Raw genomic sequence first — 26,382 nt, 5'->3', positions numbered from 1 at the left:
ATATGATGAGACCATACATTATTTGTCCTGTATGTCTGGCTTATTTGACTCAATATAATGTCCTCAAAGTTCATCCATGTTTTCATGTGCCTCCCAAGTTCATTTCTTCTTATAGCTGAATTGTATTCCACTGTATGTCTATACCACATTTTGTTATTTCATTCATCAGCTGATGGACACTGAGGTTGTCTTCCAGCAATTGTGAATAATGCCGCTATGAACATCAGTGTGCAAATGTCTCTGTGTCCTCACTTTCATTCCGCTCAATATATTGCTAGTAACAGAATTGCCAGATCATAATGGCAGTTCTATAGTTAGCTTCCTGAGGAACCACCAAGCTGTGTTTCACAATAGGTTGCACAATTCTTCACGCCCACCAGCAGTGAAGAAGTTTTCCTGTTTCTCCACATCCTCTCCAGCCTTTTGGCCATTTTTATTTCTTTTTTGGAAAAATTTCTGTTCAAGTCTTTTGCCCATTTTTAATTGGCCTGCTTGTTGTTTTATCATTGAGATGTATGGCCTCTTTATGTAACATGGAGATTAAACCCTTATTGGATATGTGGTCTGAAACCGTTCAGGTGAATGAAAATAATATTGTTTTGCTTTTTCCGAGGTCACATGCTAGGTACCTCCTGAGAACACTTAAGTTGATACTGACCATTTTGAGGGCAGCCCTTTAGGAAGCTCATAGTGCCTTATCCTTGCAGAAATGCTTTTGGTTGTGTGAATAAATAAGTAAAGCTACCATTTTTTATCCCAGCATTCTTTCATTCAACTAGTTAGTTTAAGCATGCTGGAGCACTACTTCTTAAGCTTTTAATGTTCATGAAAATCTCCTTGGGAAACTTTATGAACTGCAGGATCTGACTCAGTAGGTCTGAGGAGGGATCTGAGAGTCTGCATTTCTAACATGTTTTGCCAGTCATGCTCTGTGGACTCCCATGTACTCTGAGTAGCCAGGTCTTAGAGGACCCTTAGCAATTTATGAGGCATGACTACCTAAGCCTAGAAATACGTGTTTTGTATTTGTTGAAACTCCTTTATTCTGGATAATTACTATTTCATATATGCTTCAAGGCCAAGACTGACATTCTGATCTTCTGTCATGTTTAAGAGTAAAAGTAATAAATAAAAATAAAATTGAGTATAAAAATAGCTGCCAAAAACATATTAACATTTGTTCAACAGGAATTCAAGACCATCCATTGTGTCTGTCAGTTAGTGAGAGCCTCACTTAGGGCACACACACACATAGAAGACGTGGTAGCAGAGTCCAACTAACACGTAGCAAGATCAGATGAGTCAGCTCGATCCTTGCTCTTCAGCCGTCACACGGAGCATTGGCGTTACCTGGGTGCTTACTAGACATGCAGGCTCTTGAGCCCTACCCTGTACCAGTGGAAGCAGTGTGCATTTAAACAGGATTCCAGATGTTTTGAGAGGAAGGTATGCATACTAAAGTCTGAGAAGCGCTGAATTAGCCTACTAGTTTATTTTACTTTTGTGGAATAGGAATTGCCAAATTTCTTTTAAAGGGGGACTTTTACTCTGACTTAAAGGAAATGGTAAATGGAAGTGGGTGGAGAGATGGTTGCAAAGCATTCGAATTTGTAGAAACAGTAAGAAGTGTATAGTTGAGAAGCAAGAAGAAAGGATAAGAATAGTGGAAGCAAGCAGGATATAGTGAATGGCATAACAGGACTTACATTGCTATCTTGAGAGCCGTAGTATAGCCAGTTAAACTGTCCCAAACTTAATAGACTGAATTGTTTATATTTAACTTTTAAGTTTCCATCATGGTAATGTATTTTACTCTTTAGAGGGTCTTCATATGTATACACCTATTGCTGCATGTGAGGTAAGGTTTTACAGCTTATGTATTAACCATCTTTTAAAACTTAGTTCAGATTTAGACCTTACGAGTTGTGTGATTCTTGCCTTGCTGAGTTTTTCAGTTTTCAGAGCTATAATTTGATATGTTAACACTGTACCAGGCCCATTCTCACTTTTGCTATTAGACGGGAGGAGTAGGAGCATGTTATCTAGATCCTCCTCATTCTTTTATTGAGAAATTAAATGGAGGAGTGAATGCATTGACTCTGGGCCCTAACCTTCCGTAATCATCCTCCCACCCTCTGCCCTGCCGGTGTCGTTCACTCGCAAAGATTGATACGAAATGGATGTCGAGCAGAAAGCAGAGCAAGACCTGACACAGCTTAGGCAGTGAAGAAACAGTGAGCCCATTTTAGATTCCGACAGTTTATTACTTAGAAGGAAGAGTAGCCAAGGTGCCAGCCCACACACTGATAGGACAGCACTGAAGCAAAAGGGACCCAATGGCAGTTGCAACCCTGATGGTGATATGCCTGTTGCTGAGGAGCCAATGCTGCGCTGCAGCTAAGGAGTTGTGCCCTGAGGGGTTGAAGCAGAAGGGCGTTGTGCTTCGCCAACCTGGGAGGAGAGGAGAAACAATCTCTCAGTAGCCTCCCAGAGGACATAGGGAGACAAATGGGGAATGGCCACCTTGCACCTCATCCCAAGCCTCCCATGCACTCTTTCTGGGAGGATCGTAAGGCCTTCTGCCAAGACTTAGATCAGCTGTGGCTCGAGCCTCGCTTTAGATAAGGGTGCCGAGCTGTTCCCCTGCAAGGTGGGCACAGCTAGAAGTACTGTTTCTTCCAACTGTGCCAGCCGCTTAGGTTGAAGAAACAGAATGGGGGTCAGGGAGAGAGTAGTGCCATGGAGCAGGAGCTAACACCCCTGGTCAGAGCAACCGTCATGTGCTGCTGTGGCTGTCATTAACCCGCTGGGCTAGCCTTCCTCGATTCTGCTTCCCACCCTGGAAGAATACTTCTAGAGCTCCCGAAAGATGCAGTGCAGCCAGACATCAGTACCTGAGCTTTGGAGATCCAGCCCTTGCTTTTAATTTGGGACACAAATTTAAAATCATAGTTTTTCTCTTTTCACAGCATCTTTATACTTACATCATGCTTCTCCTCATACTTAAGCTCTTTCGGAAGGTGACTCTATAAGTATTTTTTTTGTGTAAAAAAAGGGATTGAACCCAAGATCTCATACATGGGAAGCAGGTGCTCAGCCAATGAGCTACAACTACTCCTGTTATGCCTTTTTGAAGTGCCTATTTGGGTACTGCAAAGAGCATTTTGTGCATGACACATACCTATATTTTTATTTTAGTTCATTCAGTCAGTTGATATGGGAACAAGAGTCAAAAACTATTCACAGCTTTGTGTGTTATTAATTAAATGGGCATTTTACATATTTAGCAGTTGTATCTTTGATTAGACAATTAGTAATCAGGGAGGATCCTTTTCTAGTATATTTCGCGCATAATGGATGAAAGTGGCAAGACTTGAGACTGAGAGATACATGAAGAAACAAGGAGCCTAAATTTAAGATGATGAAGTTCTAACTTTCTTGATGGCCTTAGAAATAGAAAGAAAGGGTTGGTTCTAGATAGGATATCTCAGAGAATAAATTGACAGTATCTGGAGAACTTATTTGTTGTGAAGTAATTAGAGATCTAAAATAATTGTAAAGTGGTGAAGTGTTAGACCAAGTAGGATTAAGGAAAGATGTCTGTCTATACAGGGATTCATGCAGCTCTCATTTATCAACGCCAACTACTTGTTCTGAGCAAAGCAGCCATCATGATCTGGGTGTTGTCGGCAGCAAGGCTTTAGGATCTGCTGACTTTCAGCACCTGCCTTTTCCAGACTTTTGCCTGCCCCTTCAACGTTCTGGTGGGCAGGGGGGCTGCTGAGCATGTAGGTGACATCTCCCTCACTCGGCAACTAGGAGAACATGAAGTGACCTTTGCAGCTGAAGAGGCTGAGACGTAGAGAGGCTTCCTCTTACTGTCTCGATGGGAGACTGACCCATTGCCGGGCAGAACATCGCTTGTAGGTAGTGAAGCTTGTCAGCGCTCTCAGCGAGCCGGCTGGGCCAGGGATATAAAAGGACACAGAAGCAGACCCCTCAGGCAGGCCAGTCCTGGTAGAACGAAATGCATAGCTGGGGCCAAGTAATGAGGAGCACTTAGCAGATCGAATTACAACATACTCTTTAGAACAAAAAAAAATGACTTTCACAGCCAATGTCTAAGATGATTTGACAAAAGAGGACAGAAAATAGTCCCAAATTAGTGCTCTAGAAAATCAAAGGGAAGAAATTTCTCCTTTTACAGAGCAAAAAATTGGAAGAGACAAAATCTAGAGGAAAAAATTAGAAGTTTAAGGACAAATCCTGTAGATCTGATATACAGGGAATTCCAGAAGAGGAAAAAAACAGGTGGAGGAGAGGCAGTAGTGAAATAAATATTGAAGGAGAGTCTATGGCTGAAAAAAGGCTTGAAACAGCCAGGAGTTGCGTAGGTGTTGTCCAGCTAGAAGTGAAGGGGAGAAGAAACCCACAGACCTGTGTATGTTGTTAAGCCGCTGGATTCCAGGAGAAAAGTAAAAATCTCATAGGCTTCCAGACCAAAAGTGCAATTTACGTACAAAGAAAATGAGCTAAGCTGACATCAGATAATGTTTACAGTGTAGAGGAAAATGCAATAACATCCATAAATGTGAGAAAAGGACTGTAATTCCTGACCCTTTGCTCAGTCTAGATGCCCTTAATTATCAGATGGAAAGTGGATACTGATGTGTCCTTTCTGTGTGTCACTTTCTCAGGAAGGTGACAGAAGCAAGATAAGATGCGTAATAGAGATCTTTACGTAGGGGAGATGGAGAGAAGGGGTAACAGTGCAATAAGGAAAATAATGGTATAAATTCCAAAGTAAAAATAAAATACTAGCAAACTGGATGTACCAGTGTATCAAGCGGATCATAGACTACTGTCGGTAGAATTTATTACAGAAAGGTAGTCATGGTCCAGTATCAGGAATCTGTTAACATAATTTATTTTATCAACAAATTAAAATACACAAGCCATATAACTATAGAAGTATTAGATAACAGTTGAAGTCATTCCTAATGCAAATCCTAGGTAAAATGGGTATATGACAATTATTTAAATATAATGAGGGCAGCCGGTGCTCAATCACAAATGCCATTGCAAATAATGATACTTTAAAGACATTTCTGTTAAAATTAGAAGCAAAACAGGGACCACATCATCATTGCTTAGCATTGTTTGGGAAGCATTATGATAGGAAATTAATAAATAATGGAAAAGGAGAAAAAATTTATTTTTTTCTAATGATAACTTGTATACTAAGAGAATCCAAGACATACTGGAAAATAGCTAATAGAATTAACAGGGTAAGTTGGTAAAGTAGCTGGTCATAAAACGTACAAATATTTTTCTCTATTATAGTAATAACCAGTAGAAATATAAGTGGAAATTTTCTCAGGGGGGTGAATAGGGGGAACTTCTGGAGTAAATTTAACAAGGAAAGTACAGGATCTATAGAAAGAAATCTATAGACTATTTTTTAATTAACAAGATTGAACAAATGTAGGAACATTAGCCGTGTTCTTGGATGGAAATGCATAAGATGATTGTCCTTGTCTAAATGAATGTATACCTTTAATATGATTCCTTTTAGAATCCCCATAGGTAACTTGTTTTTGAAATTGGCAAAAAAAAGCCACAAAGCTTATAGAGTGATAGTGTCCGGGAATAGCCTAGAAAGGAAGAGTTGCTGGGTAGGAGTTACCCCAGCACGTGGTTAAAAATACTGTTAAAGGTATTTTTAAAAGAAGACGTGAAAATGGCATTGAAATAGATAAGTTGAACAGACAATATGCTGAGAAATAAATTCCGGTACGTGGGAATTTAATATATTGACCAAGGTTGCATTTTGATTCAGTGGGGAAAGAGTAGTTTACTTAGGTACAACCAACTCTCCATGTGGAACAAAATTAAGTTGAATTCCTGTCTTGTACTATATACCAAAATAAATGTTTTTAAAAATGTCAGAACTTGGAAGGAAAATTTAGTAGACTGTATGCATAACCCATGGGTGGGTAAGATCTTTTAAACCAAGACATGTCACACGAAAGGTATAAAGAGAAAAGGAGACATGTTTATTTAATTCCCATTACTCTTTTTTCTATTATGGATATTCTATATAGATTATGATTCTTTCTTATGTTCTAATACTGAAAAATTGTTAACTTGGAGTCTAGTAAGGAATTTGAATTATATAAGGTCTGCCATATAGTTTGAGTTGGGACATATACATTAAGAGGGACATCAAAGGACAAAGAGTTATCAAAATTTATTGCTGTTTTCTGTGCTTCTAAAGGTTAGTGCAAAGAGAGTCAAGATTTATTACTTTCCGTTTTATATTATACTTACAGTAGGCCTTCCATAGCATTATAAATCAAATCACCTGTACTGTTTCACTATGGAAAACAGTTGCACTTTCAGCTTGAGGTAGTTGCAACTGATAACAGTTGTCACTTTTTTTACTCAAGGGTATGAAAGTGCCAGTATGTCTAGCACATGTGAACCTTGCAAAAATAGGAACAGACATTCAGCCCTGACTGAAGAGCCTGTTCAAGCAAAAGTATTCAGCAGAAAGAACCATGAGCAGCTGGAAAAAGTCATAAAATGTAGTAGGTCTACAGAAATATCTTCAGGTATGTTCTTTTTAAATTTGCTTTAATGTAAGGAGGCATCTGAGACTTGAAAAGCTACATTAAAACAAGTTTTTAAATTGGTCTATTTTTGTGTTACATGCAGGGTTTTACAGTAGTTACTACAGTATTTCTTGATATCAAGAAATGTAAACTAGAAGTGTCTTGTGTATTTGGGGGGATTTGATACTAGTTTTTGGCACATTTTAAGGAAATTCTTTCTAAACAAAGAATAGTTGACATTAATTTGGAACTACTGAAAATTCTGTATATCTTACTGAATAAGAATCAGGTATAAAATTGTATCACTGCCCTTTGCTTTCACCTTTGCTTTCATGGGACCTTCAGGCTAAAGTTCGAGTACCTTATATATGGCCCTTGAGAATTTGCCTCTCTAGACTTGTGTCTCACCACCTCCCACAGTGAACCTCTACTCTTTCAGTGGCACTGACTGTTCCCACAGCCATCATGCCGTTTCTCATTCTCACAGTTGCCTCTTCTGCCTCCAGTCCTGTATACCCTTTGCAAGCTCTTTTCTGTGATGGACCCTTACACAAGGTCTTAAATCTGGCATGCTAAAATTGCTCCTAATCCCTTTCCCCTCTTCGTTGGCGTAAAACCTCTTTTGTTGCCCATATCACATTGTGTAGTTATATCACTTACCTGATTAGTGCAGTCACCCTTTCGAGTCCCTGGACAGCAGGTACTGCCTTTTCATACTTTTGTCTTCAGTGCCCACATAATTCCTGATGTGGTTAGGCTCTCAGTTGGCTAATTGTTGAACAAATGGAATCGTATGTATTTGCCAGTGTCTTACTTTAAGTATGTGTAATTTCCTGGTTTACAGAGAATAAGTACATCTCAAAATTTGGAGAGAGGGACAGTAAATAAATTCTCAGATGATTTCAGTTGTCAGTTAGATCCTTGGTGAAAATGAGAATAGTACTACCATTTTGTATCATGCTTTATAAATTACCCACACTTCTTGTCTGAGCCTCACAACACTGTGAGTTGGTTCATTTACATTTTGCAGATGAGAAAACAATCAGAGAGGATTTCTGATTTTGACACTATGATTCCAACTGTTTAAACACCAATTGGAATGGAAAAAGACAGGAAGAAAGGCATCACAGTGTTATAGCGTTTTTTGTTTTTTTTTTTCTGTTATCATCCTTAAACTTTTCTATGTTTTTAAAAACCTTTGTAATGAATATATATTACTTTTGAAGTCATAAAAGAAATAGATTTGTCTGTACCTTGAAATTATTTCCTCAAGGTCATATTGTTAGGAAATAATGGTAGAGATGAACTTTGACTCCTGGTCTCCTCCTAAGTCCTGGGTCATTTGGCAAAAATACCAATTCTGTTGTCCCAACCCTAGAATTTTACCAAAGTTTTATAATTTTCATTTCTTTTCTCTGTCTTTACCAAATAATCATATCTTCAAAGACCAAATAGTTGTGTGGGGATTGGAAAAGGGCATTATATTGAAAGGTTTAATAAATTGGATATCAATTTATCAATTACCAAGTAGCTGATAGTTGGCCACAGTACTTCAGATTTTATTACTGTCACTTGGAAAAATGTAGTAGTTGAATTTTGGTGAATTATGAAGTGTTTCAATTGTGTAAATTTACTCTGCTGTGTATTTACATCTTTACGTTCTAAAAAGATTTATTTTTAAACTATTGCCCTAAACTTGTTTATAGCATGTAAAAGCAGTTTTTATTACTCTACCTGTCATATTTGACTCTTAGAGTGTGGTATCTCTGACTGATAGTCTTGGATTATACAGTCCTCTTCTCCCTTGGGAGTGGTGAGAGGCTCACCTTGATGTGTGTGCTCGCAAGCGTGGATGGTAGTAGACACTAGTTATGATGGTCATCACTGGCCATGTTGAGATGTTTCCAGCAAACCTGGAAATTTCCTTGGTGAGATTATTTTTAAATAGCACAACCCATACTTCATAATAGAAGTTCAGACAAACATACATATTTTTTAATTTGCTTATTTTTTTCACCCACTGATTCATATTATAGATCCTTTCTTTTCTCATACACATTTTATGTTCATCCTTGTCTGCCCTTTCCTGCAGAACATGCTAGGAGAATACTACAGCAGTCTAACAGAAATGCATGCATTGAAGCGCCAGGTAACAATCTGCTTAGTTTTGGTGTCCATTTTTTGTTAATTTTTTCCCCGATTTTTTTTTTCTCTGATTCTTTTTTTTAGATTTAGCTTAATGTTTGTATGTTATTATTTGACTATTATAAAAATGAAAGAGAATTCGTACTCATAAAAATCTGAGACCTTACATTTATAATTCTTTCCTTGGTAAAATTGTTTTCATTTTTTATTAGTGCATGTAACATAGCCAACACTTTTGGATGTTAAAAGGAACCTTTTTATGATTTAATGTTTGATTTGAAGTTATTTTGAATTTCTTAAATGCTTATAATTCAAAGCATTAACGTTTTAAAAAATAAAATGTAGCTGTTTTTACTCCTGGCTGTGATCTATGGTGCTAATTACTGTACATGATTTGTGTTATAGTTGCTTATTTTTCATTACTGACCAGCATCAATAAATACATCATCAAACAAAAACACCTATGACATGCAAAGATGAAGATCATGGAAAATTACAAAGATTCCGGAGCACTCCTTTTGTTTTTAACCTATTGTCATTAATTATGGTTCTTTTTGATTTAAAATTGTAAAGTTCTTTAACACTTCCTGAAGTTATACATGAGTGAGAAATAAAAGGCTGTTATGAAACTTGAGGGGAATCTAAAGAGGTAAAATTAGGGTCCAGATCTAACAAAGCTGACTGTATCCAGTGGCACTTCCAAAAGAAAGAACTCTGAAACTAGAGAGGGTAAAAGCAAGATTGGATCAGAGAGACCTGGCTGACGTCAGGGATTTTCTGACCTCAGTGTATGTATTTTAATCCGTGAGAAGAAAGTAGTATAAACTTTTTACTTCTTGACCTTTGGAGGGAAGAAGTAAGCACATGTTTTGCATAGTTTATTATTTGGGAATAATTTAATCCTTTAATAATATATAATTTCGAGTGATAATTTTATCACATATAAAGGTAATTTAAATGTCATTAAAATATGCTCTGGGGAGCCAGTGTAGCTCAGTGGTTGATCTCCTGCTTCCCATATACAAGGTCCTGGGTTCAATCCCCAGTACTTCCTAAGGAAAAAAAAATTACACACACACACACATACACATGCACGCCCTGGCCTTATAGTTTTGAAATAATAAACATCTTCACAATCAAACAGCTGTGAACAAACTACAACATAGTAGGATAAATTTAAAGTTTATACGTCACATCATATCTCCTTGTCTAGATTTTTTCCTTTAACTAGAGATTTCCTACAGAGATAGTTTTGGTTCCTGTTTATAGTAAATATTTTTATAATAATATGTCACACTGGACACTAAGAAAACTTTAGTATATTACTTTATTTTATACTCATAACTCACTGAGGCAAAATACAGAAGTTGTATATTTATTGTCATTATTTTATACTTTTGGAAAATGAGACCTTATTAAATTGCTTTCCCGATTTGTATAAAGTTTTTCCATTAGAGCACATACCTTTCTCATTTTATCATCCTCACAAAAAGTGAATTAAATTTTGATTTTCACATACTTGTTTGAAAGCATATTGTATTAAAATACACATTTTTAATTCCCTTTCTTAGAATCTTGTCACTGATTTTTTCTTTTTAGTAAAGTTGTAAACACAAAACAATCATGCACAATGTACAGAATTACCAAATAACACCCCTCCACCAACACATTACATTTTTGTGGAACATTTGTAACAGATTATTGTCACTGATTTTTGTGGAACATGATATTTAACTGGCTACTTATAGTTTTAATATTACTCTAGAAAATTTAAAGCATTCAATAGCTAGAAGAGCCACTTGGAGATTTTTTTATTTTTTGTCATAGAGAACTCAAAATGGGAACAGTTCTAATTTATACTCTTTAAAAAGAAAAAAAAAATCAAAGGTATGACTATATACCTTTAAGGGTGCTTACTCTGTGTTACTATCAGATACATATAGCAGAATTATATTAATACCCAAATAATAGAGTTAGACCTAAAGTCTGTGAAGCTCAAAACTTCAGTTGTATCTTGCCTGCTCCAGATTATACTGCATATGTAAATAAGATACTGTAGGGAAATTGACCTGTTGTTTTATAGTTACAAATTCAGTTTTTCATCAGCATAGCACTTAATTTTCTGTATGACAGATGGGATTCGAGAATTAATAAATCTAACTGGAGAGATCTTAAATAGTAGCTTTCATAGGCAGCTTTCAGTTCTCAACATTAACAAAGTAGACAATTTCTGTTCTGTAATGAGGTTCATATTAGAAAAAAATTACTTTCGCTTATTTCATTCAGATGCTGAAATAATACCATTGATTTTTCCTTTGAAATATATAAAATGTTACAAATATTTTTGATAAGGCATAAGTATTTTCTAAGTAATGCTAGATAATTCATAAATTTAAATCTTAATTTTCAGATTCTTTTTTCTAGTTTAAAAGTCCTGAAATAGAGGTAGATGCATTCTGATTTTTAAATAATTGAAACTGTGATTCATGATGCAGTTAATAGGTAGTATCATTAAGGTATTTCATCACTATTGATTTTCTGATCTTTTATATCTTCCAGAAACTGGGAGTGATTTTTCCATGTTTGAAGCTTTGCGGGATACTATTTATTCTGAAGTAGCAACTTTAATTTCACAAAATGAATCTCGTCCACATTTTCTGATTGAGCTCTTCCATGAGCTTCAGCTACTGAACACAGACTACTTGAGGCAGAGGGCTCTGTATGCGCTGCAGGTATCTGGACCTTACCTGTATTTCCTCCCTGTTACTGCCTTTGTGCATGAATATATCTCTGTACTTCTTAGGTTGTAGCATGTCCCTCCTTCAGATATGCTTTGGTATTTCTGTGTGCTCTTTTGCCATTTTATTTAAAGTTCCTCGTAAAGCTTTAGTAACTTTTAGGTAGAGTTTTTTTTTCTAAACAGTTCTTCACAGTTTTGTTTTTAATGTTACTTTTCCTCACAATTACCCTGTGAGGCAAGGAGTATGATATTGGTGCTTCTATCTGCTTCTACTTTGAAATGTATAACGTAAATTTGTGATTATGCAATTATGTTTTAAATAAATGACTATCTTATTTCCTTATTTAGGACATAGTATCCAGGCATATTTCTGAGAGCCATGAAAAAGAAGGGGAAAACGTGAAGTCAGTGAATTCTGGTACTTGGATAGCATCAAACTCAGAACTTACTCCCAGTGAAAGCCTGGCTACTACTGATGATGTAAGCTGGTAAATTAGAGAAATGTAGGCATAATTTTGGTATGCAGTAAACAAAAGTTAAATAGGCTGATGTGAAATTGTGAGGACATCTGGTCTGTTTGGTTTTTGGCTTTTTTATAAAAAACTCCAGAAGGATGTATAGTGCATTATTTTGAAGTGAGGTATAAAACTCAATCAAAATATGGCAACAAACATCAAAAATTATGTATAAATGATAGATAATGTGGTCTAAAATTAATCACATTTATATCCCCATTGCCCAAGATAGGAACTGGCTCATAACACACATTTAATAAGTATTTGTTGTGTTCTTTAGGGGTATTTAGTAAACCAGATAGTAATCAAATCATGCTAAGGCTCCTTGAATAAATAAATACAAGATAAATTGAGTCTTTGGATACAAGAGAAACCTAGATAAAGTCATCCAGGGGGGAGGAGGAAGTTATTTAATCTACTTCAGTTGATGATGATAATTTCGAATACAATATAAAGGATATCTAGAGATGGAAAAAAGTAGTGAGGAAAATGGTATGATTCATTAAGCTGTGTCTTCCTTCAGTTCAGTCAGGGATTACATTTTTTTACCTTTAAGGTCCTAGCTCCCCTTAGCGCTCAGTATTCAGTTGGATGAATGAATACATGACAAAACTACCAGGAAATTTAAGGTATAACGTTCTAGATGTTTAGAACTCACTATTTAAAAGACCCGGGGGCAAGGTGTGTGAGGCTGTGGTTTTAGTGTGAAAGTTTATATGTGGTCCTGGGAGAGAAAATATGTTCATCTTTTGACTCCACCTCTATCACCTAGAGAACGCAGATAATCCATGGGAAAGAATGCCGTAATTGATTAACAGGTATCTGCTACAGGTGAAAAGTTGGAAGCATTTGTGACAGTGTGTCTGCCCACTGTTGAAATGCTCATAATATAAGTGTTTTTTTAATAGATAGTTGCTTTAATATGTTTTTTTACTTTACTGGTGGTTTGAGGTTTTTTTAAAACCACACTTTTATCATTTTGTCTCTTCAACCATAGAAATTTCCTTTCAACTAAAGAGTTCTTCCCCTATCTTTAATGTCTATCTTTTTTTTTTTTTGATAACTTTAATGTCTACCCATGTCCAAAACATTTCTTCCCCAAGTAATCTTTCTTGCTTAGAAGCTTTCTCTAACAAGTTTCCAACTCATATACTCTGAACATAAATCTGTCTAAAAATTAAATGATTTTGATTGAATTTACAATATTGAATATAAATTAATGTAATTAGTAATTAGCTGTTTTTGAAAGTTACTAAAACTAATTGAAAATTGTATCCTCACTTTTATGGGAAATGGAAAGTGGTCCAGCCATATGCATAAAACATAGGATCTTGAGGTTTATAATGCAATCAAGTATCCCACTGAGAGAGTCTTGGCTCTTAGAAATGTTCTTCAGTAATTTCATATTTTTAACCCTACTGTCTCCCCTTTAATCCATATTTTAGATAAGCAGCATTATTTCTACTTATTTTAAAAGATTTGAGCACATTGGTTTGTACCATTAATGGCAGATTTGGAAAATTTAAGATGACATTAACCTGAGAAGCTTTTAAAATTGAATAAAATTTAAAGATGCTAAATGACCTGATAAGTAGGATCTTGGCATAAATAACTAAATTGGTTCTTTTTTTTTTTTTTTTTTTTTAAGGAGGTACCAGGGATTGAACCCAGGACCTCATTTGTAAGACAACTCAGTAAGAAATGGGCGAAAGAGATTTAAACAGGCACCTCATGAAAGAAATGTACAAATGAAAAAGTACTCAGGGAAATAAAAATTAAAACAGCATGCGGGGGATCGGCTGCCATGCAGGAGCCGTACCAGCAGGGCCCACAGCTCTGGACTTGGGCACCCTGGCCATCCTGGCCACCATGAGGGGAGGCACCACCACCTCAGACCCACGGGATCCCCGGGATGGCTAGGGGCGCCACCTGCAGCCCTGATGCCACCTGCTAGGGGCTGATCCCGCCTCAGGGAGTGAGCTGTCTGGGCCATGCACAGCAATGTCATGTGCACTGTGCGTGCCTGTGGCAAGATCTTGCCCAACAGCCCTGCGCTCAACATGCACCTGGTCAAGAGCCACCGACTGCCTTCAACACGAAAAGATTTGAAAACTGCACTGCATTCTACTGTTGTCCAATTGAAGGGTGTCCTAGAGGCCCTGATGTGCCATTTTCTCAATTCTCTCGTAAAAGAGCACTTTACGAAAATGCTCGTGAATAAAAGCATAAATGTAGTAAGTACAGCAGTTCACATGGTACCAATTGAGACTTGAAAAGACATGGGAGCACTGTGGCAAGACCTTTCAGTGTGTCTGAAGCTGTCCTCACACGGGCAGAAATGCTGTGCAGTCTCACATCTGCTGAACTGGCCATGAGATCCCTGCTGAATACAGTGATCCACCAAGTAAGAAAAGGAAAATGGAGAACCCTGTGAACAACCAGAAGTTGTTAAAAAATGCCATGATATTGCCCATCAAAAACCAACCCCTAGACACTCAAGAAGGAGAAACATCAGAAATAGCTTCCTTTGAAGATTCTCACAGCTATACTGCCAGAAAACGAACTCTTAAAACAGCTCCAGGGTATCCAGGGAAGTTGCTTTGACCAAAGCCCAGGGTAGCTTTGGTTACGCTGCCTTTCATGCAGCTCTCTCCTATGCCTGTCTTTGTGCCTGTGGCAGACTCCTGGGTCCAGCCTTTGGTTGTCAGAGTCGAGCATTAGGGCTCAGCCATGGGCGCCATCCACCTGCTTCCCTTGTCCATGGGAGCCCTGATCCTCGGCCTAATGCAGAGGCTTGCACTCTTCAGGAGAGCCTACCTCTCTCAAAGACTGTGAATCCCTTTGCTGATGAGCCAGTTAGTGCAGGTATTCATTCAGGTGAGCTTGGGTAAAAGTCCACCTACTGCTTGACAGCATCTAGGGAACATGTGTCAGAAGAGCCGCATGTCTTGGCGTGCAGACAGGGCTTCTTACACCCCACAGAGCTTTATGCCTTCCCACAGTGGAGATGCCTCTCTCCCCTTGTGCTCAAACTGACGTGATGTTTGGTTCTCAAGTTTCGCTTCCTGTTAGTGTTCACACTCAGACATTGTTGCCTGATTCTAAAGTAACTTCACCTGGAACTGCTCAGACTGATGCTTTTTCAGATGCTTGTTTCCAGTCAGGTGGGATCTCCAGAGAAACTCAAACCTGTGGAGTGCAAAGTTCCACAGATGGACTAAGTGGTGATGTATGGAGTCATTTTTGGGAATGTCTGTTCATCTTAGAGGGTTTCTACAGACAATAAAAGAAGCAATTTGGTAACAAAGACTGTAACTCATGGTTTGTTACCTCAGAACTACCCTAAGACTTAACCAAGATGTTGAGAAATCTGCACCAATTATGAACTTCAGTGAACAGAATAGTATACTTCCATCTCAAAACATGAATAATCAGAACCAAACCATAAATTTATTAAACAATTTCGAAAACATCTTGTCAAGTAACCTACTAGGCCACACATTGGATAATTGCAGTCTTTTGTCTGACACAAACATTGGACCGGACCAAACACACAGCTCCCACCTGGCCCAACCCCAGAATCCCAGAATAGATTTTGATGGGTTTTTTTTTGTTTTTTTTTTTAAGGCAGTGCTGGGAATAGAATGAAGGGCCCTGTACATGCGAAGCAGGTACTCAACCACTTAGCTATACCCGCTCCCTAGCTTTTGATAGTGATTTATTTTCTGCCTCCAATATCCAAACTCAAAACGGAAGAGAATGAACTTAGCACCATGAACACCGAGCCAGTCTTGGAGTCCCTGGACATGGAAAACCAAGCTGACTTTTTACTTGCAGACACCTCTTCTCAGGCATACAATTGTCAGGGAAATGCTCACTTCTTAGGCCTTGAAGTGTTGACACAGACACAGACAGACTTAGACTTCTTCTTAGACAGTAGCCCTCATCTGCCTCTGGGCAGTACCCAGCTTTTCCATGAGCTTTGATTCATCTGACACAGTAATGAAAACAGAATGAATCTCCACTGCTAATAACCTACCTGCTCTTAGAAAGCAGGGTTCAGTTAAACAGGACAGAAACACAGACCATGAGTTCTGGTTTTGAAACCCTAGAAAGTGGTTTTCCCTAGCAGTGAACCTCAAGTGGCAATGGATGATGTCCTTTTAGCTGATTAGGCCTGGAACACGATGTAGTCTGAGTTCAGTTCTGTGGAAACCCAGATGTGTGCAAAACTACACACTATCTCCAACTTCTAAGAGTGAAGTCCACATGCAGGATGGTATTTACAGTGTTCTTCTGGATTTTAAAAAAATGGGGAACTGGGATAATACTATTAACTCTTGAATATAGTTGATTATGGAAATGCTTAGGTTCTTTGAAGTTCTTTGCCTTTTATACTTGTAAACGTGAAATTTATGTATAAATGTGAGTGTATTATTATAAAGTATATGATGTTGATCTAAAAAAGCAAAACCCATGAGGGCGGATTTCCAGGAAGATAGTGTCAGAATTAGCAGGCAAGGCTCAACAGTCTCACAAAAAACAATGGAGAAAGGGCCAAAAGCTGTCCAAGGAACCTGCTTTTAAGTCTTAGGGTAGTTCTGACGTAACAAAAGCTGTCCAAGGAACCTGCTTTTGCACACCCAGGACAGTGCTGCACAACCCCCAGGAGGGCAGGAGACAGAGAAATGAAGATGCCAAAACAAGAAACGAGTTACCAGTCCCCTGCTTCGGCCGTGAAGGGCTCCCATTCCCACTCTCAAGGCATGCAGCCTAGATAAAGCCACAAGCTCACTGCAGCTGCAGCTCACTACAGGGAAAACTTAAACACGCAGTGTGGCAGTTTGGTATTGTTTATGAATTCCAAAAATAGATACTGGATTATATTTGTGAACTGGTCTGTTCCTCTGGGCATATTAGATTGTATTAGATTCAGAGGTTTCACTTTTACTTGATTAGATTATGATTAAGGCTCTGATTTGACCATGTCAGTAGGACATTGAGTCCCTGTCCCCTTTGTGGGCAGGGATTCAGAGAAAACAACATGGCGGACAGAGTTGGCGCTTTGATCCTGGAGCCCTGGGAAGTGAATACACAGAAGCAGCTATGTAAGGAAAGAGACAAGGCTCCTTTAGACATGGCAGAGGCCCCAGAAAGAGAATGAGCCTGATAGTCCACAGCTGACCTTGTGAAGAGAGCAGAGCAGATGAACCAGGAAAGAAGCCCTGGGGGAGAGAGACAAGCCTTTTATCATCCTACAGCTGAGAACAGAAGGAGTAGGACACAGAACCTTAAGAGGAAGGAGAAAGACTGAACCCTCATGGAGACCAGGAGCCATCTTGCTCCAACACGTGGCAACAGACTTTGGTGAGGGAAGTAACATGCTTTTTACGGCCTCGTAAATGTAAGCTTCTACCCCAAATAAATACCCTTTATAAAAGCCAACAGATTTCTGGTACTTTGCATCAGCACCCCTTTGGCTAACTAATACACAGGCAAGTGGAGGATGAAAGAAACACCAGTGTGGAAAGATTTACTGACAAGCCATCTGCTGGCCAGCCAGGAAACTGCAAGGAAAAAAATTGCTTTTAGGTCTCTCTCGGCCCAACTCCTGGGAAAAAAATGCATGCCCCGTTAGTGAGTCCCTGGCCCAATTTTGATCACTTAATCTGGGAAATTTTAAAGACTCAGAATAAGTTGAAACAGAAATCAAATATGAGCAATGAGGGAAAAAAACACTAGGGAAGAGAGAGAAATTGAACATCAGAGCAGATTCAACAACATGTGCCTAGACATCAGCAAAAAATTGCATGCCAAAGTAGGAAACATGGCCCAGCAAAAGAAACAAACCAAATATCCTGACAAGAGTGAGAATTTAAAGATAATTAATCAGTGATAACCACACAAATCTCCTAAATCAATTCAAAGAATTAAGGAAAGTAAGACTAAAGAAATAAAGGATATTAGGACACTGGGTGATCATAGAGAAAAATTTGAAAGCCTGCAAAGAAAATTAGAGAGCTTATGGGAATGAAACAAAATGGATGAGATTAGAAATACATTAGAGGCACATAACAGCAGGTTTGAATTGCTTGAAGACAGAATTAGTGATATCGAGGACAGAATATCTGAACTGGAAAAAACAGAAAAAAGAATGGAAGAAATGAAACAGTCCAACATGCACAAACTTATGCATAATTAGTGACCCAGAAGAAGAGAATGGAAAAGGAGCTGGAAGAATATTTGAGGAAGTAACGACCAAAAACTTCCCACCCTTTATGACAGACACGAGTATAAATGCCCAAGAAGGCCAACACACCCCAAACAGAGTAACTCCAAATAGACCTATCCTGAAACACCTACTATGCAGAGTGACAAATACCAGAGATAAAGAGAGGATTCTGAAAGGAGCAAGAGAAAAGCATAGCATAAAAGGGAAACACAGGAAGTTTAAGCACCTACTCATCAGAAACCATAGAGGCAAGAAGAAAGTGGTACCATGTGTTTAAGGTACTAAAAGAGAAAAACTGCCAGCCAAGAATTCTGTATCTGGCAAAGCTGTCCTTGAAAAGTGAAGGTGAGTTTAAAGTCTTCACAGACAAACAAAAACAGGGAGTATACTACCAACAGACCAGAATTAAAGGGAATGCTGCATACTGAAAGGAAAAAACAAGGGTGAGACATGGAGAAAAGTATAGAAGTGAAGATTATTAGAAAGGTAAATTAAAAGGTAAAAAGTCAGACAGTAGCAAAATGTGATAATTCAAAGGCAAAAGATAAAATGGGTGACGCAAGTAATACCTTAACAGTAATAACGTTGAATGTTAAAGGCTTGAGCTGCCCGAAAGAAGCCATAGACTGGGGAGCAGATGTAGCTCAGTGGTTGAATGCCTCCTTCCCATGTATGATGTCCTGGGATCAATCCCTGGTACCTCCTTAAAAAAAAAAGAAAAGACATAAATTGATAGAATGAGTTAAAAAATAATGGGCTATCTATATGTTGTCTCCAAGAGACTCACCTAAGACATAAGGACAACCAGATTGCAAGTGAAATGTTGGAAAAAAATATTCCACACAAATAGTAACCAGAAAAGATTTGGAGTAGTGATACTAATACCATACAATAGATTTTAAATGTAAAACTGTTACAAGAGATGAAGAAGGCCATTATATATTAATAAAGGAGGCAATTTGTAAAGAAGAAATAAGTATAATATTTAGGTAGTTAACCTGGTTGTCTCAAAGTACATGAGACACACACTGGCAAAACTGAAGGAAGAAATAGACTTTTCTACAAAAATGGAGATTTCAGTACCCTACTCTCAGCATTGGATAGAATATCTGGACAGAGGATAAAGAAAGAAACAGCTTGAATAATATAAGTGAACTAGACCTAACACATTTATAGAGCATATTACAGCCCACCCAAAACCACAGGATACACATTCTTTGCGAGTGCTCATGGCTCCTCCAGGATAGACTATATGTTGGTCACAAGACAGGTCTCAATAAATTAAAAAGATGGAATTATATAAAACACTCTCTCTAATCATAACAGAATGAAGCTGGAAAAGGGAAAAATGCATATGTATATGGAGATTGAACAAACTCTTAATAGGTTAAGGAAGAAATTACAAGCAAATTCAGTAATTGTCTTGAGGCAAATGAAAATGAGAGCATAGCATATCTTGCTCAAGCTCCTCTTTGATGCCAAAATCACCCTAATTCCAAAACCAGATAAAGATACTATGAGAAAAGAAAATTACAGACCAATATCTCTAATGAATATAGATGCAAAAATCCTCAACCGATGCAAATCGAATCCAAAAACACATTGCAAGAATTATACACTACAATCAACTGAATTTTGTCCCAGGTATGCAAGGGTGATTCAACATAAGAAAATCAATTAGCGTACTAAACTACATTAATAAATTGAAGAAGAAAAATCACATGAACTTTTTGATTGATGTGGAAAACATGTTTAACGAAATAAAACATCCTTTCTTGATAAAAGCACTCCAAAAATAGGAATAGAAAGACGCTTTCTCAATGTGGTGAAGTGCATATATGTAAAACCTACAACTACCATTTTGCTCAATGGTAAAAGACTGAAAGCTTTCCTACTGTGATCAGGAACAAGACAAGGACGCCCACTGTCACCACTGTTATTCAATATTGGGCTAGAAGTTGTACTAGAGCGATTAGGCTAGATCAAGAAATAAAAGGCACCAATACAGGAAAGGAAGAAGTAAACCATTTTCTGTTCACTGATATGATCCTGTATCTAGAAAATCCTGAACAATTCACAACAGAGCTACTAGAATTAATAACAGGTTCGGGGAAGCAGATGTGGCTCAGGTGATAAGGCCTCTGCCTATCATATGGGGAGGACCCAGGTTCAATCCGTGGGACCTCCTGATGAAAAATAAGAAGTAAAAGCATGCCCACACGGTGAGTCGAGTGCCCGCCTGAGCGCCCACATGGCGAGCCAGTGCCCACGCAAGTGAGTCGCGCAGCAAGATGATGACGCAACAAAAGAGAGACGAGGGGAGAGTCAAGGTGAAGCACAGCAGAGACCAGGACTGAGGTGGAACAATTGATAGGGAACTTCTCTCCACATCAGAGGTGCCCAGGATCTGTGAAAAGAAAAGCCAAAAAAGAGGAATAGATATAGAAGGTCACACAGCAAATGGACACAGCAAAAACAGCAGGGTGGGGGCGGGGGAGGGGGAAAGGAAAAATAAATTTTAAAAAATTTTCAGCAAAGTGGCAGGATACAAGATTAATATGCAAAAATCAGTAGTTTTTATACACTACTGATGAGCAATCTGAGGAGAAAATCTGGAAAAGAATTCCATTTATAACAGTGACTAAAACAATCAAATATTTAGGAATAAACTTAAATCCAGGACATAAAGGACTGTCATTCCAACATCTACATAACTTTTCTAAAAGAAACTGAAGAAAACTTAAATAAATGGAAGAACATTCCCTTGTCATGGACTGAAAGACTGAATATCGTTAATATGTCAATTATACCTTAACCGATTTAGATTCCACACAATCCAGTAAATATCCTTACAGCCTTTTTTTTTGCAGAAATAGAAAAGCCATTTATCAACTTTATTTGGAAGGGTAAGGGGCCCTTACCCTTACCTTAGCCAAAAATGTCTTTTAAAAAGAAGAATGAAATTGGAAGACTCTTACTTCCTGACTGTAAAGCATATTACTTGGCTACAGTGGTTAAAAAAAACCCCAGAATGGTAATTGGCATAAAAATAGACATATTGACTAATGGAGCCGAACTGAGCACTTAGATCCTTATAACTATGGTCAAGTGATTTTGCAAGGCCGTCAAGCCTCCCCAGCTGGACAAGAACAGTCTATTCAACAAATGGTGCTGGGAGAACTGGAGAGCCATGTCCAAAAGAAAGGAAGAGGATGCCTATCTTACACCTCACCTTGTATAAAAATTTACTCAAAACGGATCAAAGACCTAAATATAAAACCTACAACCATAAAACTCCTGGAAGAAAATGGAAAAAAACATCCTCAAGATCTTTTAGGTGATAGTTTCTTAAACCTTACCTCCAAAAAGCATGAGCAATGAAAGAAAAAATGGGTAAATGGGACCTCTTCAAAATTAAACACTTGTGTTCTTCAAAAGACTTTGTCAAGAAAATAAAAGGGCAGCCAATTCAATGGGAGAAAATATTTGGAAACCACCTATCTAAAATGGTTTGATATCCATGCTGTGTAAGGAGATCATACAACTTAATGATAAACATACAAACAACCCAATTTAAAAATGGGCAAAAGGCTTGAAAAGACGTTTTCCAAAGAGGAGATATAATATAGATGGCCAAAAAGCACATGAAAAAAATGTTCAACATCAGTAGCTGTTAGGGAAATTCAAGTCAAAGCTGCAATAAGATACCATTTCACACTGTTATAATGGGCATTATTTCAAAAAACAAAACTACAAGTACTGGAAAGGATATGGGGAAACAGGAACATTCCTTTGTGGTTGTTGAAAATGTGGAGTGGAACAGCCTCTTTGGAAGACAGTTTGGCAGTACCTCAAGGAGCTGAATATACTACTGCCGTGGGATCCAGCAGTCCTGTTGCTGGGAATATATCCAAAAGAACTGAAAGCAAGGATGTGAACTGACATTTGCACACTGATGTTCATAGCAGCATTGTTCACAGTTGCTTTATGGAGACAGCCCATGTGCCCATCAACCAATGGCTGGATAAACAAAATGTAATATGCACACACAGTGGAATACTATTTAGCTGTAAGAAAAAATGAAATCAGGATGCATATGACATTAGTGGACCTAGAGAATATTATGTTGAGTGAAATAATCCAGATAGAGAAGGACGAATATTGTATGGTTGGTCTCACTAATATGAACTAAATGTGAGTAAACTCATGAAGGTAAACTCTAGGTTACTAGGAAATAGAAGGTGGGTTGAAAATGGAAGACGATGCTTAATGTATGTAGCATTAATAAGGTTATTTGTAAAAGTGTGGAAATAAATAGAGTTAAAAATAACATGTAATGAGTATAACTAACTGCTGATTTATAAATGATTGTTACTGAAAGGGGTGGTCCGTGAAAGTAAATGTCAACTGAAAGGAAACTAGAGAATAATCTAGGGAATGTTTAAGAGTGATTTCAGTGGCAGATGAAGATTGTGGTTCCTAGTATAAATAGAAGAACGCTCTTCTCTTACTAAGTGCCAAGAATATGGTGGTAGACGGGAAAATTACAACTAATGTAACTTATGGGCACTATTTAACAATAATGTAATACTTTGCGGCAATGGCAAGATATTTTTTCAATACTAGAGACAACAGTAGAAGGTTATAAGGAGGAATGGGATTTTTTTCTTTTGGAGTAAGGAAAATGTTCTAAAATTCACTGACGCTATGACAGCACAACTCTGATGAAAATGAGAACCGCTGTGTGTACCCCTTGAATGGACTGTACAAAGCATGGGGCTGTGTAACACAGGGAATCCAGAGGTGGATGATGGACTGTGGTTAAAAAGACAAATAGGAGAACGTTTTCTCCTGAACAGTAACAAATATATAATACTTAATACAGGATGTTAATAATTTGGTGGTTTGGGGGGGAACCAAATGTAAGATATGGGCTATAGTTAGTAATATTGTTTTGATGATGCTCTGTCGTAGTTTTTAACAGATGTTTCACAACAGTGCAAGGAACTGGTAGTGGGGAGATGTATGAGAGTCCTGTATGATGATCTGCATGTTTGTTTTGTAAATTTCACAAATTTTACTATCCATGTATTGTTTATGTATATTCATGTATGAATGCTATGCTTCAATAAAAAACATGTGATGGAAAAGATTGACAGTAAGAAGTGTTAGTGAAAATGTAAAGCAATTGCAGCTCGCACACTACTGGTAGGAATGTGAAATTGTACACCCACTTTGGAAAGTAGTTTGGCAGTTTCTTATAAAGTTAAACATAAACTTGGCATATGACCTAGTAATTTCTAGGTTTTCATCTAAGATAAATGAAAACATGTGCCCATAAAAATATTTGTATACTAAAATCCATGGCAGCTTTATTCACGATAATCTTAAACTGGAACATCAGTTGATAAATGAGTGAATAAACTGATATAGCCACACCATTCAGCCATTAAAAACATGGACTTGTAAAACACACAAGAGTGTGGATCAATTTCAGAAACAGACTGGTTCTGAAGGAAGCCAGGCACTGAAGATTATTCTGTGTGTTTCCATTTATATGAAGTTCTGGAATCAGCTAAACTCTGTTGCAATTAGAATCATGGGTGTGGTGTTAGGGTGACATTCACTGTAGAGGGACTTGAGGGAACTCTGGGCTGCTGGGAATTGTCCATGTTTTTAGGGAAGGTGTTCAGTGAGGATGTATGTTTGTCAAAACTCATCAAACGCCATGCTAAAATGGATGCATTGTATATATATGTAAGCTATTTTTCAATAAAATTCATTTTTTAAAAAATATGAATGCAATCACTTTTTTTTCCTCCTGATATGAGGCAACCAGGTATTGTAGTAAGGTACTAGGCATTGTTAGAGTCTGGTGATAGGTGAATTTCCCTCAAGGTACAGAAAAAATGTTCAGAGGTAACTTGGTCAAATTTAGAATTTAATCCGTAACAGGCTTTGTGTATTTTCATCAACATGAAGACAAACAGAAGTTCTGCAAGGTTACTTAATATTTTAATGTTTTCTTTGGCTCTGTTCAATCTTAGATAACGTTGGTTGTACCACAGTCTTGTTTCAGTGGAAAATTCATAACCTGTGGATATTTCTTTTGAGTGTATGGCTTAATGCAAATATTTGGTTTCCATGTTAGATTTTAAATATTAATCATAGTTTGTTAAAAGAAATATTAGTAATTTTTGTTTGCTTTTCTTTACTAAGGAAACTTTTGAGAAGAACTTTGAGCGAGAAACACACAAAATAAGAGAGCAAAATGATGCTGATAATGCTAGTGTCATGTCTGTATCTTCAAATTTTGAGCCTTTTGCAACAGATGATCTAGGTAAGCAGACTTTTGCCACATTCTCAGAACATGAATTTAAATTCATCTGGTTCAGTCTTTGTACTGCATTGGTATGGAAACAAAAGCCTAAAAAGGCAAGGTGTGGTAGAAAGCACGTGGACTTTAAAGTACCCGTCTGTCTAAATTCAAGAATTTCCTTGCTATTAACTCTTTGATCTTAGGCAAACCATCTGACCTTTCTAACTCTTTCTGTATGTACTAAAGAAATGGGAATCTTATTTCCCCTGCTATGTTCTTGTGAAAAATATTTAGAATTTTCTAATATGCATAATAGGAGCTCAGAGAATGTTGACTTCCTTTACTTATCCTTCCGGTCTAACAGGAAAGTTATAATTCAGAGGTATCAATGACTCATCCAATCACAATTTAATAAACATCTTGACTCCATAATTTGAAGTAGAGAACTTAAACTTCTCAGAATAAATAATCTGTAGTGACCCCAGATAGAGCTCTAAGATTTGGCACATTGCTTTTCAAAAAAAGTTTATCATCAGTATTAAAATAAATGAGGGTTGTATAACTCTTAAGGGGGGATATCTGAGTCCTAGACTTCAGATTAGGGAAAAGAAAAATGTGTAGATACCCCATTCATTTCCTAGGCTGTGTGGCCTATTAAAAGACTCCTGAGAATTCAGTCACTCAGATCTCCAGGGCACTTTACTGGTACAATAATCTAAGGCCCCATTATTATAGTGCTCACATAATGAGAACAAGATTTGGATGTTTTCAAAGGCATGTTTCCATTACAAAGAAAGGGGCCAGGCCTTGCCTTTCAGTGAGGTGCCTTTTGCCCTATCCTGCCGAGGGAGGACTGTTGAGTCCTAGCTCCCTGCTCAGTAAATGTCTGTCCCGTCTGTCCTGAGCTTAACCCATAGTGGAGAAAAATCTCCCTATGGCCAGTCCTCTGGCCTCAGGTTGTCTCCCCTTTCTGAATTGCCTAGTGACTTGAAGTCCTATCTGTTTTCTTTTATTTGCTGGTTTGTTCCCTTCTAAATACTCCTTACTCCTAGCTTTGTGTGAAGTGGACAGAGGGGAATTGGGAAATCTCATTCTTAGGCCTTTTCCTTATCTGATTTACTTGTGTTAGGTTGGGTTGTTTTCATCAGAATCTGAAACACATTTTGGATTTTTTTCTTTTTACTGTTCAAGTGAAGCAACGTGATGTGAAATAAATATGGGCTTCAGAGTTTGACAGACCTGAGTTCAAATCCATGCTCCTACATTTAACTGGCTGTGAAACCTTGGGCAAGTTACTTAAGTTCTCTGAAAATGAGGGTGCTACTTTATAGTATTGTTTTAAGGGTTAAATAAATAAATGTGATAACGTATGTGAAGTACCCAGCTAGTACTATATCTAGAACTTATTAAAGCTAGTTTTTCTTCCCTATGTTAAACTTTATTTTTTAATTCATATACTTTGTGGAATACATTAAAGAATTTACATCTTCTAGAAATATTTCTGTTCCAAATGCAGGCAACACTGTGATTCACTTAGATCAAGCATTAGCCAGAATGAGGGAATATGAGCGTATGAAAACTGAGGCTGAAAATAATGCAAATATAAGATGCACCTGCAGGATTATTGAGGATGAAGATGGTGCTGCTGCTACTTCTGTGGTTAATAATTTAGAAGGTGTGTACTTGGATTGATTAAAAGTGAAAATAGTAGTTCCATATAAAAAATAAGAGCCCCACGTGATGGCTTATGAGTGTTTTTTTTGTTTGTTTGTTTTTTAATTTATTTCTCTTCCCTCCCCCCCCCCACCCCAGTTGTC

At 37.6% G+C, this 26,382-nt stretch overlaps 1 protein-coding gene and 2 pseudogenes across 15 annotated transcripts in view; all 3 read left to right on the top strand.

The window, feature by feature from the left end:
* The window catches only part of PCM1 (pericentriolar material 1), a 103,540-nt gene that overhangs the window by 60,349 nt on the left and 16,809 nt on the right, over positions 1–26,382 (top strand). For 5 of the 15 annotated variants that reach the window (XM_058289946.2, XM_058289947.1, XM_058289941.1 and 2 more), the window contains 6 exons: positions 6,450–6,614; positions 8,707–8,763; positions 11,319–11,491; positions 11,848–11,979; positions 24,466–24,586; positions 26,082–26,240. In XM_058289946.2, the coding sequence (XP_058145929.1) occupies positions 6,450–6,614; positions 8,707–8,763; positions 11,319–11,491; positions 11,848–11,979; positions 24,466–24,586; positions 26,082–26,240 (807 nt within the window). The remainder of the gene's footprint in view (positions 1–6,449; positions 6,615–8,706; positions 8,764–11,318; positions 11,492–11,847; positions 11,980–24,465; positions 24,587–26,081; positions 26,241–26,382) is intronic. The other 10 variants (XM_058289948.2, XM_058289950.1, XM_058289942.2 and 7 more) reach the window with 2 other exon arrangements.
* LOC139437836 (ATM interactor pseudogene) lies at positions 13,959–15,741 on the top strand (annotated as a pseudogene).
* LOC139437816 (ATM interactor-like) lies at positions 15,675–16,369 on the top strand (annotated as a pseudogene).

The sequence above is a fragment of the Dasypus novemcinctus genome, chromosome 29, assembly GCF_030445035.2.
Source record: "Dasypus novemcinctus isolate mDasNov1 chromosome 29, mDasNov1.1.hap2, whole genome shotgun sequence".
Taxonomy (NCBI): Eukaryota; Metazoa; Chordata; class Mammalia; order Cingulata; family Dasypodidae; genus Dasypus; species Dasypus novemcinctus.
Note: the sequence above shows the minus strand (reverse complement) of the source record. Positions and strands in the feature narration are given on the sequence as shown.